The sequence below is a fragment of the Pyxicephalus adspersus genome, chromosome 5 (genome assembly GCF_032062135.1).
Source record: "Pyxicephalus adspersus chromosome 5, UCB_Pads_2.0, whole genome shotgun sequence".
In the NCBI taxonomy this organism is placed as follows: domain Eukaryota; kingdom Metazoa; phylum Chordata; class Amphibia; order Anura; family Pyxicephalidae; genus Pyxicephalus; species Pyxicephalus adspersus.
Window position 1 is genome coordinate 24,142,281 of NC_092862.1, and position 15,495 is coordinate 24,157,775.

The 15,495-nt window shown below is 39.6% G+C and overlaps 1 protein-coding gene across 1 annotated transcript in view; it reads left to right on the forward strand.

Moving 5' to 3' along the window:
- INTS8 (integrator complex subunit 8) overlaps nt 1–15,495 on the forward strand; it is a 36,752-nt gene that overhangs the window by 11,196 nt on the left and 10,061 nt on the right. Inside the window, exons 7-18 of the mRNA XM_072410887.1 lie at nt 326–508; nt 1,090–1,197; nt 2,080–2,232; nt 3,068–3,168; nt 8,065–8,206; nt 9,837–9,907; nt 10,946–11,121; nt 12,013–12,146; nt 12,311–12,421; nt 13,202–13,403; nt 13,570–13,691; nt 14,720–14,901. Of these exons, the coding sequence (XP_072266988.1) occupies nt 326–508; nt 1,090–1,197; nt 2,080–2,232; nt 3,068–3,168; nt 8,065–8,206; nt 9,837–9,907; nt 10,946–11,121; nt 12,013–12,146; nt 12,311–12,421; nt 13,202–13,403; nt 13,570–13,691; nt 14,720–14,901 (1,685 nt within the window). The remainder of the gene's footprint in view (nt 1–325; nt 509–1,089; nt 1,198–2,079; nt 2,233–3,067; nt 3,169–8,064; nt 8,207–9,836; nt 9,908–10,945; nt 11,122–12,012; nt 12,147–12,310; nt 12,422–13,201; nt 13,404–13,569; nt 13,692–14,719; nt 14,902–15,495) is intronic.

Consider the following 15,495-nt stretch of genomic DNA (forward strand, 5'->3'; position numbering starts at 1 on the left):
GCAGCACTTTTCTAGGAGCAGCAGATTTTCTGACTAATACAGACTGTGTGGAAATCTGCACAGTACAATTTGGCTGCAGCCTGGTGATCCACTGCTGTACAGCCTCGGTGTGTAAGTACCAATTGTATGTAAGTCCGATGTTTGTAACTCGAGGACTGCCTGTATTACTAAATGTTGCCCACATACAGATGTGCCCATCTTTTACATACTGTATGAGACATGTGTGAACTGTGATTGTGATTACAAATTTCCAACCTGCCAGCAGGTCTTGGTGACATATATAAGATTGGGCCACTTACCTATCCCTGTTTTTTCATCTCTACAGCTGAAAGAACAGGCAGAAGACTCTGTCAGAGTGCTAGAGGACGCCATAAAAGTGAAGAAGTCTTTCTATGTACACACAATGAGGACCCTGGACCTGCTAGCTATGGAGCCTGGTGCTGTTAATGGGGAAACTGAGTGTTCCACTGCAGGTTTAATGATCAGTTCTGAAGAGATGCAATGTCAGGTAATACTTGGACTTTTTTGTTTTTTATTTTTAAGTATATATTTATCTGTTTAATTTATGTTATCAAAATGCCTTTTTACATTAAATGTTATAATGTAGCTTGGTGTTTCATAAAATAAATCAATCTGTATTGTTGCAGAATGGGCCTAGTGGTTCATTCTCTAGCTTCTGCTTTGCCTAAATAATCAAGTTGTAATGGGGAGCATGGCATATAGTGCCTTCCTGCAGAACAGTTTTCTGAATGTTGTGTTTCACAACTCCTCTAATAATGTAAATGGGGGACCTGTCAAAAGGGTGGTACCTGTGTAGCCAGATGAAATTTGCTATTTTGGGATCATAAAGGAATCTTTCACTCACTAGTATGTAATGCGCAGATCAGAAAATGGACACTTTCAACAAATTATTTTCACGCAGGCATTTTAATAATTACAACCTTTTATTGGGCCACCATATGTATTTATTTGTTTTATGTTACATTTGTTTAAGAAGTTGTAGCTTATTTTTGGGGGTTGTATAGTAACATATTCAGATAATGTTTGTGGAAACACATGGCAGTAATTTGAATATTTTCTCCTTTACAGGTGGGCTATGACCTTGGAGCTTTTTACTTCCAGCAAGGACCCACCAACCCAGTCAATTTCGAGAAGGCTAGGGAACACTTTTTTAACACAAAGCAGCTGGTATCTAAGGTAACCTTGTCTAAAACAACAGATATATTGTTTACTGTGATCACTTTCAGCTCTAATGTCAAGCAAAGGGGAAATTTCTGATGTCCAGGATTAATGTAAAACACTGAGTCTTTATTCCTTAGTAGCACTAACAGCAGTAAAATGCCTGGACTTGTTTTGGACCAATGGTAATCATAGGCTTTAAAATTAGGCAAAACAAAAAAGGACACAAAGATCTTTCAAACCAATCACAGTAAAAGTGCATATTTGATTAATTATTTGACAAATTATTGTTTAAAAACATTATAAGCACTGTAAGTGTGAGCAGCACCATGGCATGGGTGGAAGAGAAGAGAGAGTGAAGCGGCTCTTGAGATGTCCAATAGTCAGTTGCTTTGTAGTGTAAACTAGGACAGAAGTGAAAAAAGAGTTATTTCAGTTATGGGACTCCAAACTAGTAATCTGTCACAGACTTCTGCTGTGGAATTCCATATCCGAAATCATTCCTCCAGGAAAATGCACTTTGAACACACAGCAGCCAAAATCTCATGGGAAGACTGTCCAATCCATTGCATGAGTGGCTGCATTCCACAGGAGTCTTCTTGTTAAAGTTATGTCATCCTTGCCAAGACTCCACAAGCAAAAAACAAGGAAAAGGTAAGTAAATTTATAACTTTCTTCCTTTTCAAGGTACATTTTCCACCCACTTAGGAGTGGAAGCTTTGAAAAGGATGACCCAGAGAGTGTACGCAGATTTTTCATTTTTTTTAACATGAACATGCTTTAACATGAAAAAAAAAATATTTGATGCTAGGTCCAATTTAAATGTTAGTTATTAAAGAGTGGCATGTTCTCCTGTTGCTGTCCTAATGTAGTTTTTTTTCCTATATTTCTATCTCTCAGATCGGTGCAGACTCTGCCCACTGTGCCATAGATCAGAGTAGGTTGGCTGGCTACTGCCAAGCATGCAGTGTTTTGGCTCCATCAAATGTGACTGTTCAGCAATCATCAACATATAGCCAGATTCATAACTTCATGAAGAATGGAAATTACCAGGTAAATGATATTATCTTGTTATATGTGCAATATTTCTTATGCAAAGTATTATAACACCTGCTGTTTCTGTAGTGTTTGTCGAACTATTTACGGAGTACATTGGAATTAGTATTAAACATGAAACTTAATGTTAAACCTAAGAGACGGCCAGTCTGTAGTGTAAACCTCCTCCGTTTGTTCCCTAGTCTCCTCTGAATCTAATGCACTCCATATTCCAATCTAGTAGACCAGCTCCAAAGTCTGCAGTCTAGGACCCTATCACAAATCTGTAATGCTTACTTGTTTATCGATTGCATTGCAAATCGTGTTTGGGGGGAAGTAATGAATTTGGAACTGGAAGCTGTTTGCACACTCAGATAGATAAATACAATTAAGTTTAGGCACCTATTTCTATGTTTTAACACATTCAGCCAGTTTTTGTGCTTTGTCGTTGCTACAGGTTTGCTGTAAGGAATAATTGTTTTGTATCCATTTAAACTACTTACACAGATCACATGATTCTCATGCGAATAATGCTTTAGGGCTGGTATCGGAGGAGAATCTGACATGTGTACTGCGACCGTCCGACGTTGTTCATGGACCTGTCCTGGTGTATCCATGATTTACCGCAAAGCAAGTAAAGGAGAGAGAGTGCAGGGGGTGACGCTCACTTGTTCTCCCTCCTCCCCTCTCCATAGAGCAGAACAGCGCTGTATGTACAGGACTCGTTCATGCATCCTTCAGTCATTTGTCGTTGGAAAGGATTGTGAAAGATAGCCTACGTTTTCTAGTGCAAAACATAGTATAAAAAAAATTACATTATCACCTTTGTGTGTTTTTTTTTGTCTTTTAACAGGGAATATTGAAAATCTTCTATGAAGATAATGTAAATGGTAACTTACCTGACCAGTTCAGACAGTCTGTTTTGAGAGAGCTCTTCCAGAAGGTGCAGCAAGGGTATGTGCTTTCACTTGTTAATGCTGAAGTGTACCTGTAGTCTTGAACTAATTTCTGACCCTAGCCATCAATATCTTTATTAGGGTAAAACGTTTGGACCTATCCCAAACTTTGGTAACTAGCAATATGTAGTTTGAAAGAAATTAGAGCATCATACCAATGGTTTTAGTACCCAGAAATAGTCTATTTAGAGGTCTAAGATACTCACATAGCAGGCTTCAGCAGCAATAAACTGTCTGAGGTTCAAATCCTTTCTGTTCTACTTACCAGTTTTTTTGTTTTTTTTGAAAGTGCATAGTGTCATCATGACCTTTAGTACAGCTATATTCACCATGGTTGTTCATTTATGTATGTTTTTTGTCCATGTACTTTAGTTTAAAGTGTATGTGTTCAAACTTGCGTGTTTCCATCCATTTCATTCCAGTGCATGACTTTTTAACGATTCATGTATAATTTTAAGTAACCAACAAAACAGACATATACAAAATGTGTCAATCAGGAGATATAGAAACGACATGAACAGAAAACATGCATGAAATTGCAGCATTATGCCTTGACATAAGGTATTGAGATACAGCAGTTGTCCTATCTAACTTTGAATGCAAAACAATTACATATCGGTCAATCTCCCGTAAGGACAGAATAGCCTTGCTGGTCACTGATTTTAAAACATTAGAGGAGAGAAAAAGGAAAAAAGAATAGTAGAGTTAAGAATAAAAAAAGAAACCAGAAAAATTTGAGCAGGAACAGAAGGGGAGGGGAAATGGGGGGGGGGGCTGGGAAGAGGGGTGGAAGACAAGGGAATGCCCTACTACCACTAACACTTCAAACATAAGGGTGAAGCAGCCGTATGTAATCTGCAGAGCACTTGAAATCACCCCAATAAAACCAGGTACGCAACAGTCTGCGCGGGAACCTATCCCCACAAGCTTCTCCATATATTGGATGTCATTCACCCTGGTAATCCATTGTTGTAAAGTAGGCTGGGTAGCCGACCTCCACAGGGGTGGGATACAGGCCTTGGCTGCATTAAGTAAATGGCTCAGCAAAGAGCTCTTGTATCGTTTACAAGACATCACTGAAACATGAAGCAGAGCAAGCTCCGGTTTATCAAGTATGGAGGTTTCCGTGAGCTGTAGAACAATCTTGGCAACGCCCGACCAGAATGCTGTTAGGGCTGGGCAGCTCCAAAAAATATGTAACAACGTGCCAGTGTGTTTGTTGCACCTCCAGCACACCAAGCTCGTATGTGGGTAAATTTTTGCTAATCTGTCAGGGGTCCGGTACCACCTAGTGAGCAGTTTATAGTTTGTCTCCTGGTAACGGTTACCGATAGAGGCCTTGTGGCCGTAGTACAGTAAGAGGTCAATTTGGTCTTGTGTAAATTTAGTATCAAGGTCCCTTTCCCATTTAGTTACAAAATAAGGTACAGGGGCATGTCAACTGTAATTGATAGGCATACGAGAGCACTCCTCTCAGCGGACCCCCTTTTGCATAAACTCTCTAAAATGGTAAGGGAACGATGGAAATTGCATGTTTGCGGCATAGATGACAGAATGTGTTGATATTGTACCTTCCTCCAAGGATCCAGACGGGAGAGAATGTTCTGTTTGAACTTGTTCAGGTGTACACCAACCTGATGATTGCATTAGGTGGGCAGCCTGGCAGACATCGCTTTCGATCCAAACCTTAAAGATGGGGTCGTTCCTACTAGTGGAGAACTTAGAGTGTCGCAGTATGGGAGACATTGGAGAGGGGAAAGTCCTGAACCCCTCATCTTGGAAATACCTGCCAGCAACTCTTAAGCATCTCACCTATCAAGGGGTGACGGCAAAGAACAGTACATTCTTCTGGTGGGCCCACACTGGTGCGTTCAGCAAAATAGGGGAGACGGAGTCCTCCCAGTTCACCAGGCGAGTCAGGTGGACTACCCTATGGGATAGTAACAGGTCCAGGAAAGCCATCCCTCCCCTATCCTTTGGTAAAATAAGGAGAAAACTATTAAGACGAGGGGTATCCGTGTTCCAAATGAATCTTAGGAATTCTGAACGAAACGTGTGCAGGAGATGAGGTGGAATACGCGCTGGTAGAGTCTGAAGTAAATAGATAAGGTGAGGCATGATATTCATCTTTAGTTTATTGCAGCGCCCAAACCACGAAAAGGCTTGCTGACACCAACGTTGTAGGTCTCCATGAATCTTGTTAAGCAGCAGTATGAAATTTAGATCCACTACCCTATTTATGTCAGCCCGGATATTGGTTCCAAGGTATCGGATGCAGCTTCGTGCTCACTTAAAATGAAAGGAAGGGGACATGGCTTCTCTAGAAGCAGCTGATAAGTTAATATCCAATGCTTCTTATTTCTGGAGATTCACTTTAAATCCTGAAAGTTGGGCGTAGCAGCGCAGTTCCTTGAGAAGGTTGGGAATGGTGATCTGGGGGGAGGTTATGTAGAAAAGAGGATCATCCGAGTTCGCGGCCACCTTGTGGTCAACAAAGCCCACTTTAACACTCCTGATATCAGGAATATTGCGGATGTGACCGAGTAGGGGTTCAAGTAGTAAAATAAAAAGTAATGGGGATAATGGACACCCCTGTCTCGTCCCATTAGCAAGGGTGAAAAAATGGGAAAGAATTCCATTTACCCTAATGGCTGCTGTGGGGTTTCGATATAAAGCTTTTATCCAGTCAAATAGGCAGATCGGGACACCTATAAATGAGAGAACTTGTGTCATGTAAGCCCAGTTCCCGCGATAGAAAGCCATTTCAGCATCAGTCCAAAAGATAAATGAGGGAATTTTTTGCGTGGTAGTGGGTGTATCAGAATGAGCGTACGGGTGGTATAATCCCTTGCCTCTGTAAGTGGAAGAAACCCGCTTTGATCTGAGTGTATCGGGTTCTGGAGTACAGGCATCAGTCTATGTGCCAGTATGCTGGAAAAGAGTTTTACATCACAGTTTAGCAGCGATATTGACCGGTAGCTCGCGGATGAGGTAGCATCTTTTGTCCGGTTTTAGTATAACGGTTATGTGGGCACTGGAAGAGTCCACTGGTAGAGGACATTCCGGTGAGAGTGCGTCAGAAAGGGATGAGCAAGTTAAGGGAAAAAACGCTTATAATATGCCAGTGTGAACCCATCAGCGCCGGGGGCCTTCCCTGTAGGTGCGGTAGTTAGAGCCGCTTGCAGTTCAGTAGAACTGATGGGCGCATCCATCATAGTCAAGGCTTCCTCCGGGGTATCTAGATATACCCAAAGCATGTAAGTAGTCCTGCATAATTGCAGCATTGGAGTCAGAGGGGTGGGCATCAGAGTTCTCTTCAAGATTGTACAGCTTCGAATAAAAATCTTTGAAAGAATTGGCAATGTCATGAGAACCATGTAATAAGGACCTTGAGATTGATTTCACACAAGACACAAAGGCACGGGCCCTTTTGCCCAAATGGCACACGCCAGCGCCTTACCACACGTATGATTATACTCAAAGAAGAATGCTCTGCATTTATCAAGCTGGGATTGCGCCTTAGAGCAACGCATCAAATTATTTTTCTCAGTGCCAGGAGCTTAACCTCTGTGTCTGGGGAGTGACTGCACTTATGCCTGGTCTCAAGGGCATGCAAGTTGCAACTGGCACTCTTTTTTGACTCTGTGGCCCTGTTGGATTAGTAGCCAACGTATGTAACATTTGTGTGCTTCCCAGACCCCAAGGGATTGGGGACAGAGGCTTCATACCTTTCAAAGAAATCCAATATCTCTTTCCCTAACCTGGGCCCAAAATCCTCAGAAGTCAGGAGGGATTTGTTAAGACACCAGGAGTTACTGTTAGGGGGGGAGGCATCAGAAAGCAATGTGAGCGAGTCGGGGCGTGGTCTGAAAAAGTCATTTGGCCTATATCTGAGTCTTGCACCAAAAGGACAGAATCATGTTTAATCAAGAAAAGGTCAATACGTGAATAGGTTTTATGAACCGGGGAATAAAAAGTATAATCCCCCTTATTAGGGTGTTGTATTCTCCAAATATCAGTGAGCTGGTGTTGGTGTAGAAGGTTTTTCAGGCACCGCAAAGCGCAGTACGGAAGATGCGAGGCACCCCTGGACACATCTTGAGCAGACGCCAAATTAAAGTCACCGCCCACCACCAGAGTCCCCTCAGCAAATGTATCGGCGATGTCAAAAAATTCCTCTAGATATTGTATTTGATTAGTGTTTGGGAGATATAGATTGACCAGGGTGAATAACTGGGAATGTATCTTCCCTTTTATTAAGAGGTAGCACCCCTTGGGATCCACCTACATTGCCACCAGCGTCCAGATACTAACCCCCTTAGATTTGGAGTCGGGGGATGAGCCATGATATGCCATTTGGAAACGGACATTTTTGAGGGATGGGATTTTATCATGTCGGAAGTGTGTTTCTTGCACGAATGCTATTTGGCATCTAAAGGCGTTTAAGGGCATTTAGAACCACGGAGCGTTTGGTAGGGGAGTTTAGGCCCTTCGCGTTGATGGATGTAAGTTTTAGGGGCATGAATGCTCAGTGATGTGGTCTACAGTAACGGGCTGTTCCCTAGGGCAGAAGAGGGAACAAGTGGGAGTGGAGGAGTAAGCTAGCGGGAGGGGATGGGGGGGGGGCTTTATCAGGAATAAGTGAAGGTGAGAAGAAAGGCAAAGAGGAAATCAAGTAGAAGAAGAAATACGAGAAAGAGAAGAAAAAATAGAGTAGGCAGCTACTCGAATCGTAGTCGGGGCCTACAGAACTTACGTTAATTCAAGTAACTTTCTGGCTCCCTACTAGATTGTCTGTTTTAGGGAAGATTTTTTTTTTCCACTTGAATGTGTTCTGTCCATGTTGCCTGATCTGCTATGGTTTGTCTGAAACTGTATTTTCATTTCCCTGCAGCAATAGTGCTTTGACAGAGATCTGCTTTAAAATCTGTGCTTGTAACACCGTACGGGACATTCTTAATGGGCGTCCAGTCAGCGTGCATTTTCACCAGCTATTTATGAAGCCAAACAATGAGAAAATAGACTATCTACTTGAGGTAGGTCTTTTATTTACCATGCTGATCATGCCTCATTGTTGTAGGTCAGTGAATAAAGAGGAGCTGTACCTGAATATACGCATATTGAGTGGAGAAAATGTGCTTATTTTATGTTGGCTATAATTGCTGTCTATGAGCCATTTTGGGAAAAAGAAAACCCCTTCTAACTATTATCTGCATAACCTTGGCCTGCATGAATTTGTCATATATTCCTATATATATTTATGTATGTTGGTAGCCTTTGTTGATTTTTAGGAAATCTTAGTTCTATGTCAATTATGCTGATTCTGTAAATTTTTGAGACACTGATCTGGAGCGGTTATGCTGGAGCAGGGGTGACTTCATAATTTTTTGTGTGCATGCTTGATCCGTGTCAGAAACTTTTAGATGATTAAAGCTAGCATTTTCAGAATGTGCCAGAATTGGCTGAGAAATAGGAAACCCTGATGACCGCTCAAGTATCATCAGGATTTCCCTTTCCTCAGCCAATCAGGGAGCAGAGAAATCAGCAGGGCTCTGCTATGCTGATAGCTCCGCTCTCCTGATTGCTCCCGTAGCCCTAGAGGAGCTGTAGTATGTGGTATAGATACAGAACACATGTCAGAGCTCCTCTAGGGCTGCAGGAGTAATCAGGGGAGCGGAGCTGTCAGCATAGCAGAGCTCCGCTGATTGCGCTGCTCCCTGATTGGCTGAGGAAAGGGAAATGCTGATGATGCTTGAGCTGTCATCAGGGTTTCCTATTTCTCAGCTAATCACAGAACACTAGAGATGAATTGGCACATAGCTCCCCATTCATGTCTAGTGCTGAATGGCTGAGAAACGTAAAACCTCAGCCAATCACAGAGCACTAGAGGTGAATGGAGAGCCTTGTCCTCATTTAACCCCTAGTGCCCTGCGATCCCTCACTGTCAGGAGTCCCATGGCTGTGCTCATGTCATGATTGCAGCCCTGGGAATCATCTTGTCATTTAGATAACCTGTAAAAAAAAAAAAAAAAAATTAGTTACACAAACACACACACATTTAATAAAATAATTAAACATTATTGCCTCGTCCAATTTTTTACACATTTTAACCCTTTCAGGGAATGAGTAAGACGTTTTATGTACCCCTGTACTCATTCCCTGAAAGCGATAAAAGTAAAACTTTTATAAACGCTTATGTACAATCGCGGTAAAACGCAACATAGGCGTTTATAAAAGTTTTTTAGCGTTTTAAAGTTAAGCTTTAAAACGCTTGTAAAAGTGCATAAAAATGCATAAAAACGTGGTAGGAACGTTTATATGCGTTTTTAAAACTGTTCCTGTAGACCCAGCCTAAAGTAATTTTCAAGTTTCAGAGAACTCCTGCTAAATTATAACATCTAAAGACTAAATATAGTGATTAAATTGTAAATATCATAATATTTACATAATTATATAACACAATATTATTTTCAGTAATCATTAAATATTTTAATAAAAATGGTGTGGAAAGTAAACACAGAAAATAAAATATCACCTTTTACAAAAAAGTTGATTTAGTTGATTTTAATTTAAAGTAATTTACAGAGGTATTTTATTATATGTTTACATAGTCGATTGTGTTTTAAAATGAGTACAGAATAGTCATTAATTCACATTCTTTTCTAGGTGTGTTCAAGGTCACTAAAGATTGAGGAAGCATCAGAGTCTCAAAGACGAACAGTAGCTTCATTTTTAAAGTAAGTGTATAAAAACAACCTGCAAGCATTGCAGTAAGAAGGCTTATTTATAAAAATACCAACTGTAAGCAATAACTTGCTTTCTGTAACATGAACTAGAAAAGTGAACGAATGTTGAATTTGCCTCTAATTGAAATAAGTTTAACATCTTCATGCACATGTTCATGATGCTATCCCTATTAATTTTCTGATTGCTAGTCAACATATGGTCAAAGGTTAGCACATCTTTTTTATGATGTTTTTAACATGGGGGAACACTTGAAATAACAGGTTTTTAGGGAGACCCCTTCTATAAGTACTATATCCACAGCTCACAGTGTATTATTATTATTATTATTATTATTATTAATAATATAATTATATCTGATATCTAGTCCATAGTCATGTCACTAATATGTCTTTAATACAGTCTAAGGTCAATTTTGGGGGCAAGCCAGTTAACCTAACTGCATGTTTTTTGGTATTTACATGGTGGTTAGTGGAAGGAATGTACCCCTTATAGATATTCAGAAAATCATTGGAGTCACTTCAACTGACCCAAGAGAAACAAATTGCTCATTGTTCAAGAAACCCATAGTACCCTCTAGACGGACTTTAGGGTTCTACGGAACCGTGGCTGATAAACGCTGGATTAGCAGATCTCTACCTTAAAATGGTAAGCATGAGGATGTCTGTCTTTTTCCACCAAGCCCTTACTCACACAATTGGCTAATAGGACAGTTTAATGACACTGATAACTTAAGACAGTTTTTTGGGGGAAGAGTGGTAAAATCACCCCCTATGACCATAGGCAGTACTAACAATCACCATCTGTAGGCTTAATTTACTCAAGTGATGCCTAAAATCAGAAGGGTCACTTGCTTATGTTGGGTGATTCATCTCTACCCCTGCAATAGGTAACCTCTGTGGCTTGTACTCTAAAAATTGATTGCGGCTTATCCAAATAATTCCCATTTTCCTTTTGAGATGTGCAAATGGGCATTAAGCTATATTTCATTATAAACGGTACTCCATTCTGTTTTTCCTTCCTTTATTCAGAAACTTGTGCCTGGGCATTGAAGACATGCAGCTAGTGTTTATGATTTCCTCTCATGAGCTGTTTATGAAACTGCTGACAGATGATGAAAGGAAGATGCTTATTGAGCAAATCAGACAGAAAACTTCTCACACCAATCTCTGTACTAAGCCTGTGACCTCCTTCTATGACATACCAGGTTAGATAAGATATCTGTTTTCTTGCGATCACTTTCTGTTACCACTTCTATAATTCTATTCACTTACTGAGTTTTATCAGAACAGCAGACATTGACTGCTATTAAATAGGGGTTTTCAGTGTTCCCCGTAGGGGATTAAACTCCTGTAGCATATTCTTATTTGCGTTTTGTGCCCAATTCATGACCCAGTTTTCTATTGGGAGTTATCCCAAATGCCTGCTAAGCTATACATTTCTACCAGCGAGGCACAAACTACCTTGTTTGTCCACAAATCATTTTTCTTGCACTGGTCTTTAACCCTTTTATACAAAAAGCAGTAAATAAAACCAGATACCTCCAACAAATTTAGCAGAATCTGTATGCATGGGTTTTAACTCCTTACAAATGAGATGAGAGAACACAGGATGGGACTGGGAGGAAGTCGCACAGTTCTTTGGAATGATGGTCCCTGCTTCTGGGTAAATATAGGAGCATAGTAACTACTACATACTAAGTAACTGTGAAAAGCCAATGACTTCTGGTCTGTTAATGAAGGAGGACAGAAACAAACAAGTCAATTTCAGGTGCTGCACTGTTGGTTGGGCAAACCTTCCGGAAAAGCTTTAATAGTTTTGCAATTTAGCATTCATGAACTAATTTTAGATTGCAGTTAGGTATTTGCATTTATAAAAAAACAAAAACTTTTTTTTATTTCATTTCTATATACCAAACCTCCTTTTTTTTACCAGACTCATTTTTACATTTGTGTGTGATGCATTTGACTTTAAATATCTTGTTCCTTTTTTCAGTCTATCCAAACAAATTTTGTATTATTTTTGTCACTGATAATTAGTCCTATATGTCTTTAAAAGCTCAGCTTACGTAGCCTATTATCTTGTTCACTGTTTTTAGCTTCTGCCAGTGTTAACATTGGACAGTTAGAACATCAGCTTATCCTCAGTGTGGATCCCTGGAGAATTAGGCAAATCCTGATCGAACTATATGGCATGACTTCTGACAACCAGTTCTGGACTGTGTCTAACAAGGTACAATACATATGAAAAATAACAGCTTATTAGGTTATTCTGCTGGCAAGTTGTGCTAGTAATGTTCATGTATTTTTTGGGGTTTTTTTTTTTTGTTTGTTTTTTTTTTGTTTTTTCATCTTTTTTCCTTCATAAATGTTCATGTTTGTTCCTTTGTTTTTTAGTGGGAAGTGCCAACAGTATACAGCGGAATAATCTTGGGAATTAAAGATAACCTGACAAGAGACCTGGTCTATATCCTTCTAGCCAAAGGCTTACATTGTAGTGCAATTAAGGTGATTTGTCTATTTAGTGATGTCAGTGTGTTGATGAGTAATGTGTGAGTAGCAAAAATATATATTTGAAATGTTTTTTAGGTATGTGAGACGATATGTCTTTGTAAAATATTCACTGTGCTCTTTATATTTGCATGCATGACATCTTTTATTTGTTTTTTATTGGGGGATAGAGGCTGTTCGCATATTCTGATCTGTTCACTAGAACAGGATTGCAGTGTCTTTCTGTTAACTAAAATATTCAGCTTCTTCCTATTACAGAGGGTATAGACCACACCTGAAGTCAGGTGTCAGGCTTATGTAGGCAGCACATAGTGATGAAATCCACAAGATGGAAGTATTGTGGTGGGCTCTGAAACTCCCTTACTTTAAAAAAAAAATAAATAAAAAACAAGCAGGGGTGAACCAAACTACAGCAAACAAGTCTCTATTAGAGCAATAAGACAAATAAAAAAATCTGTTGCAAGACTAGGCTTAAAAATGCAATGGGAATATGTGTGCATTTACCATTTTTTATGTTTGTTATATACTTGTAAAAGGCTCCTTATGTAGACATCCAAAAGTTCAGAGACTGCACCTGGGCACAGCAATTTGGGATATGATGTTTGCAGATACTGGGATAACAATGCTGGTAGATACTTTGCGAACAGATTATATATGAAATGAAATAGGCAATTGACTTGTCCTAAGTTAATTATTTTCACAAAGGCACGATGAAGGGATAATGATTTATCTATAGCAGTCTATGTTGGTAGTGTGACTCTTCTATGTATTTCTCAGGACTTTCCTCACGCTAAGCAGCTGCTCAATTCCTGTCTTGAACTGGTGACCGAATTCTCTCCAAAGCTTCGCCAAGTTATGCTTAATGAGATGCTGCTATTAGACCTTTACACCTTCGAGGCTGGGTGCGGAGTCTCTGCAGAACGACCACCACCAGACCTTGTCAGCAGAGTACGAGGCTACTTGGAAATGAGGATTCCTGGTGAGGTTTAGGATTAATTTTTTCTATAGATTAAATTGTCCTTTTATTCCTCCTTTAGTCATATATTTTTTACTTTGTACTAGAATGTAATGTGAAGGTAATATAGGGTCATATTACATCACCTTATGGTCATCTGATCACAGATTGTTATGTGTTCTCTCTGCAGACATTCCCCTTCGACAAGTGGTTTCAGAGGAGTGTGTAGCTTTTCTGCTGAACTGGAGAGAAAATGAGTATTTGACATTACAGGCACCTGCTTCCTTAGTTCAAAACAATCCGTATGTAAAGGTAATCTTCTTCTTCTCTCTCAGAAAAGAACCAATTAAATGATCTCTTTTTTTCACTGTACGGCCGGGTAACTCCGTTAGGGCAGGGATCAGCACCTTGCTTCCTGGTTCAGAATCGCGGGGGCGCGTGTGCCGGCTTCTTAGTTTCAGTTTGGCTCTGCACTGCAGCCAGGAGGAGACACACGCTGCAGCCAGCATCAAGGAGACACACACAGGATCGGCTATCGGGTAAGTGTCTTTTAATTATTTTATCAAAAATTGGGGAAACACGGTATTTGTCATATAAGACGCACCAACTTTTCCCCCCCCAGTTTTGGAGAAGAAAAAGTGCATCTTATACGGCAAAAAATACAGTATATTTCGTTAACACTTGCTTGTACTGTATGAAACATTCATGTGCAAAAGAAACCTGTCGGAGCTAAAGATATCAGCAAATATGAGTTTACAGACCTATCACTGTAATGCAGAAGTGTTTATGCATCAAAAGGAGCATCACTTATAGTCTGCAGCAGTTTCCAAAACATAATTGAAGATTGTTTGTCCAGAAAGTACATTAAATCTGTTTAAATTTACAGTCCATTAGGATTTAGGCATTTAGAGTAGAAATGGTAACTTAGTTGTTCAGTTTATTTATTTTTTTATATGCTGCCATGGCAAAAGCATATGACCCAACAGTTACCAGTAAATTGGTTATCTAGGAACACCTAGTCCTAAACATGTAATTTTGCAGGGTATTTGGACATTTTCTGGGTAATGTCAAATATTTAAATGAACCATAGGTAGGAACATTAATTGTATTAATGTTCAAATTAATACAAATGTCATGGACTTTTAGAATTTTTGCAATGTTCCTTTAAAGCAACAGCAGCTTACCACAAAATTTGCTTGTGGTCACAGTTTTACCACTACACCTTTATAAAGATATTCTAATACATTTTTGTCTACAGGTTTCAGGATTTATTCCTTTTGTTTTCACAATCTGTACCACAAATCTGACTGAAGGTATGAGACTTTTTGTTCCTTTTTCAGCTCGGTCAGCTGCTGGCAGCCACATGTAAAGAGCTCTCAGGACCAGACAGCCGGAGGGCAGCTAAAGATCTGTGGGAGGTGGTGGTTCAGATATGCAGTGTTTCCAACCAGCACAAGCGAAATAGCGAGGGTAGAATTAGCCTGATTAAAAATAGAGAATCCACAATAGGAATCATGTACAGGTATGCCATTACTTTCAATTGTTTATTTTGTATAAACCATTTGATTTTTAGTAATAACTATTTGTCATGTCCTAGAAAATTGTTTTTTTTTTTAATTAATTTATGAAGACATTGTTTCACCTATTTTCAGTCTAGCATTTAAATTTGTGATACAGCTTCCTGGTTTCTTGTAGTCATCAGTATCCTCATTTCTAATTGTCCTTCAAACTGATCATAAAAGACCAATGTGTTCATAACATATCCTTCTTTTTCCCACTCACTCACAAGCTTAGATCATGGAAAACTGAGCAAATATTCAGATAGTATTTCTTTGCTGTGGATCTAGAATAATACAGCCTTGTGTTTAATCTTTGTGTGTAAAACACACATACAGTAGAAGTTGATGAATTCAGACTGCATCTCTTTGGAATGCATATAATTAAAAATAAACATGTGTCTAATTTTCTAAACCTAAGGCTGCGTACACATGTGCAATAATTGTTGCTGGAAAGGATCTTTCCTGATCCCTTTTTTTACGACAAAAGGCTGAACGAGCGCTGTACATAAAGCGACTTTTTCTGCTCTATGGAGAGAGGAGGGGGGAGAACGACAGAG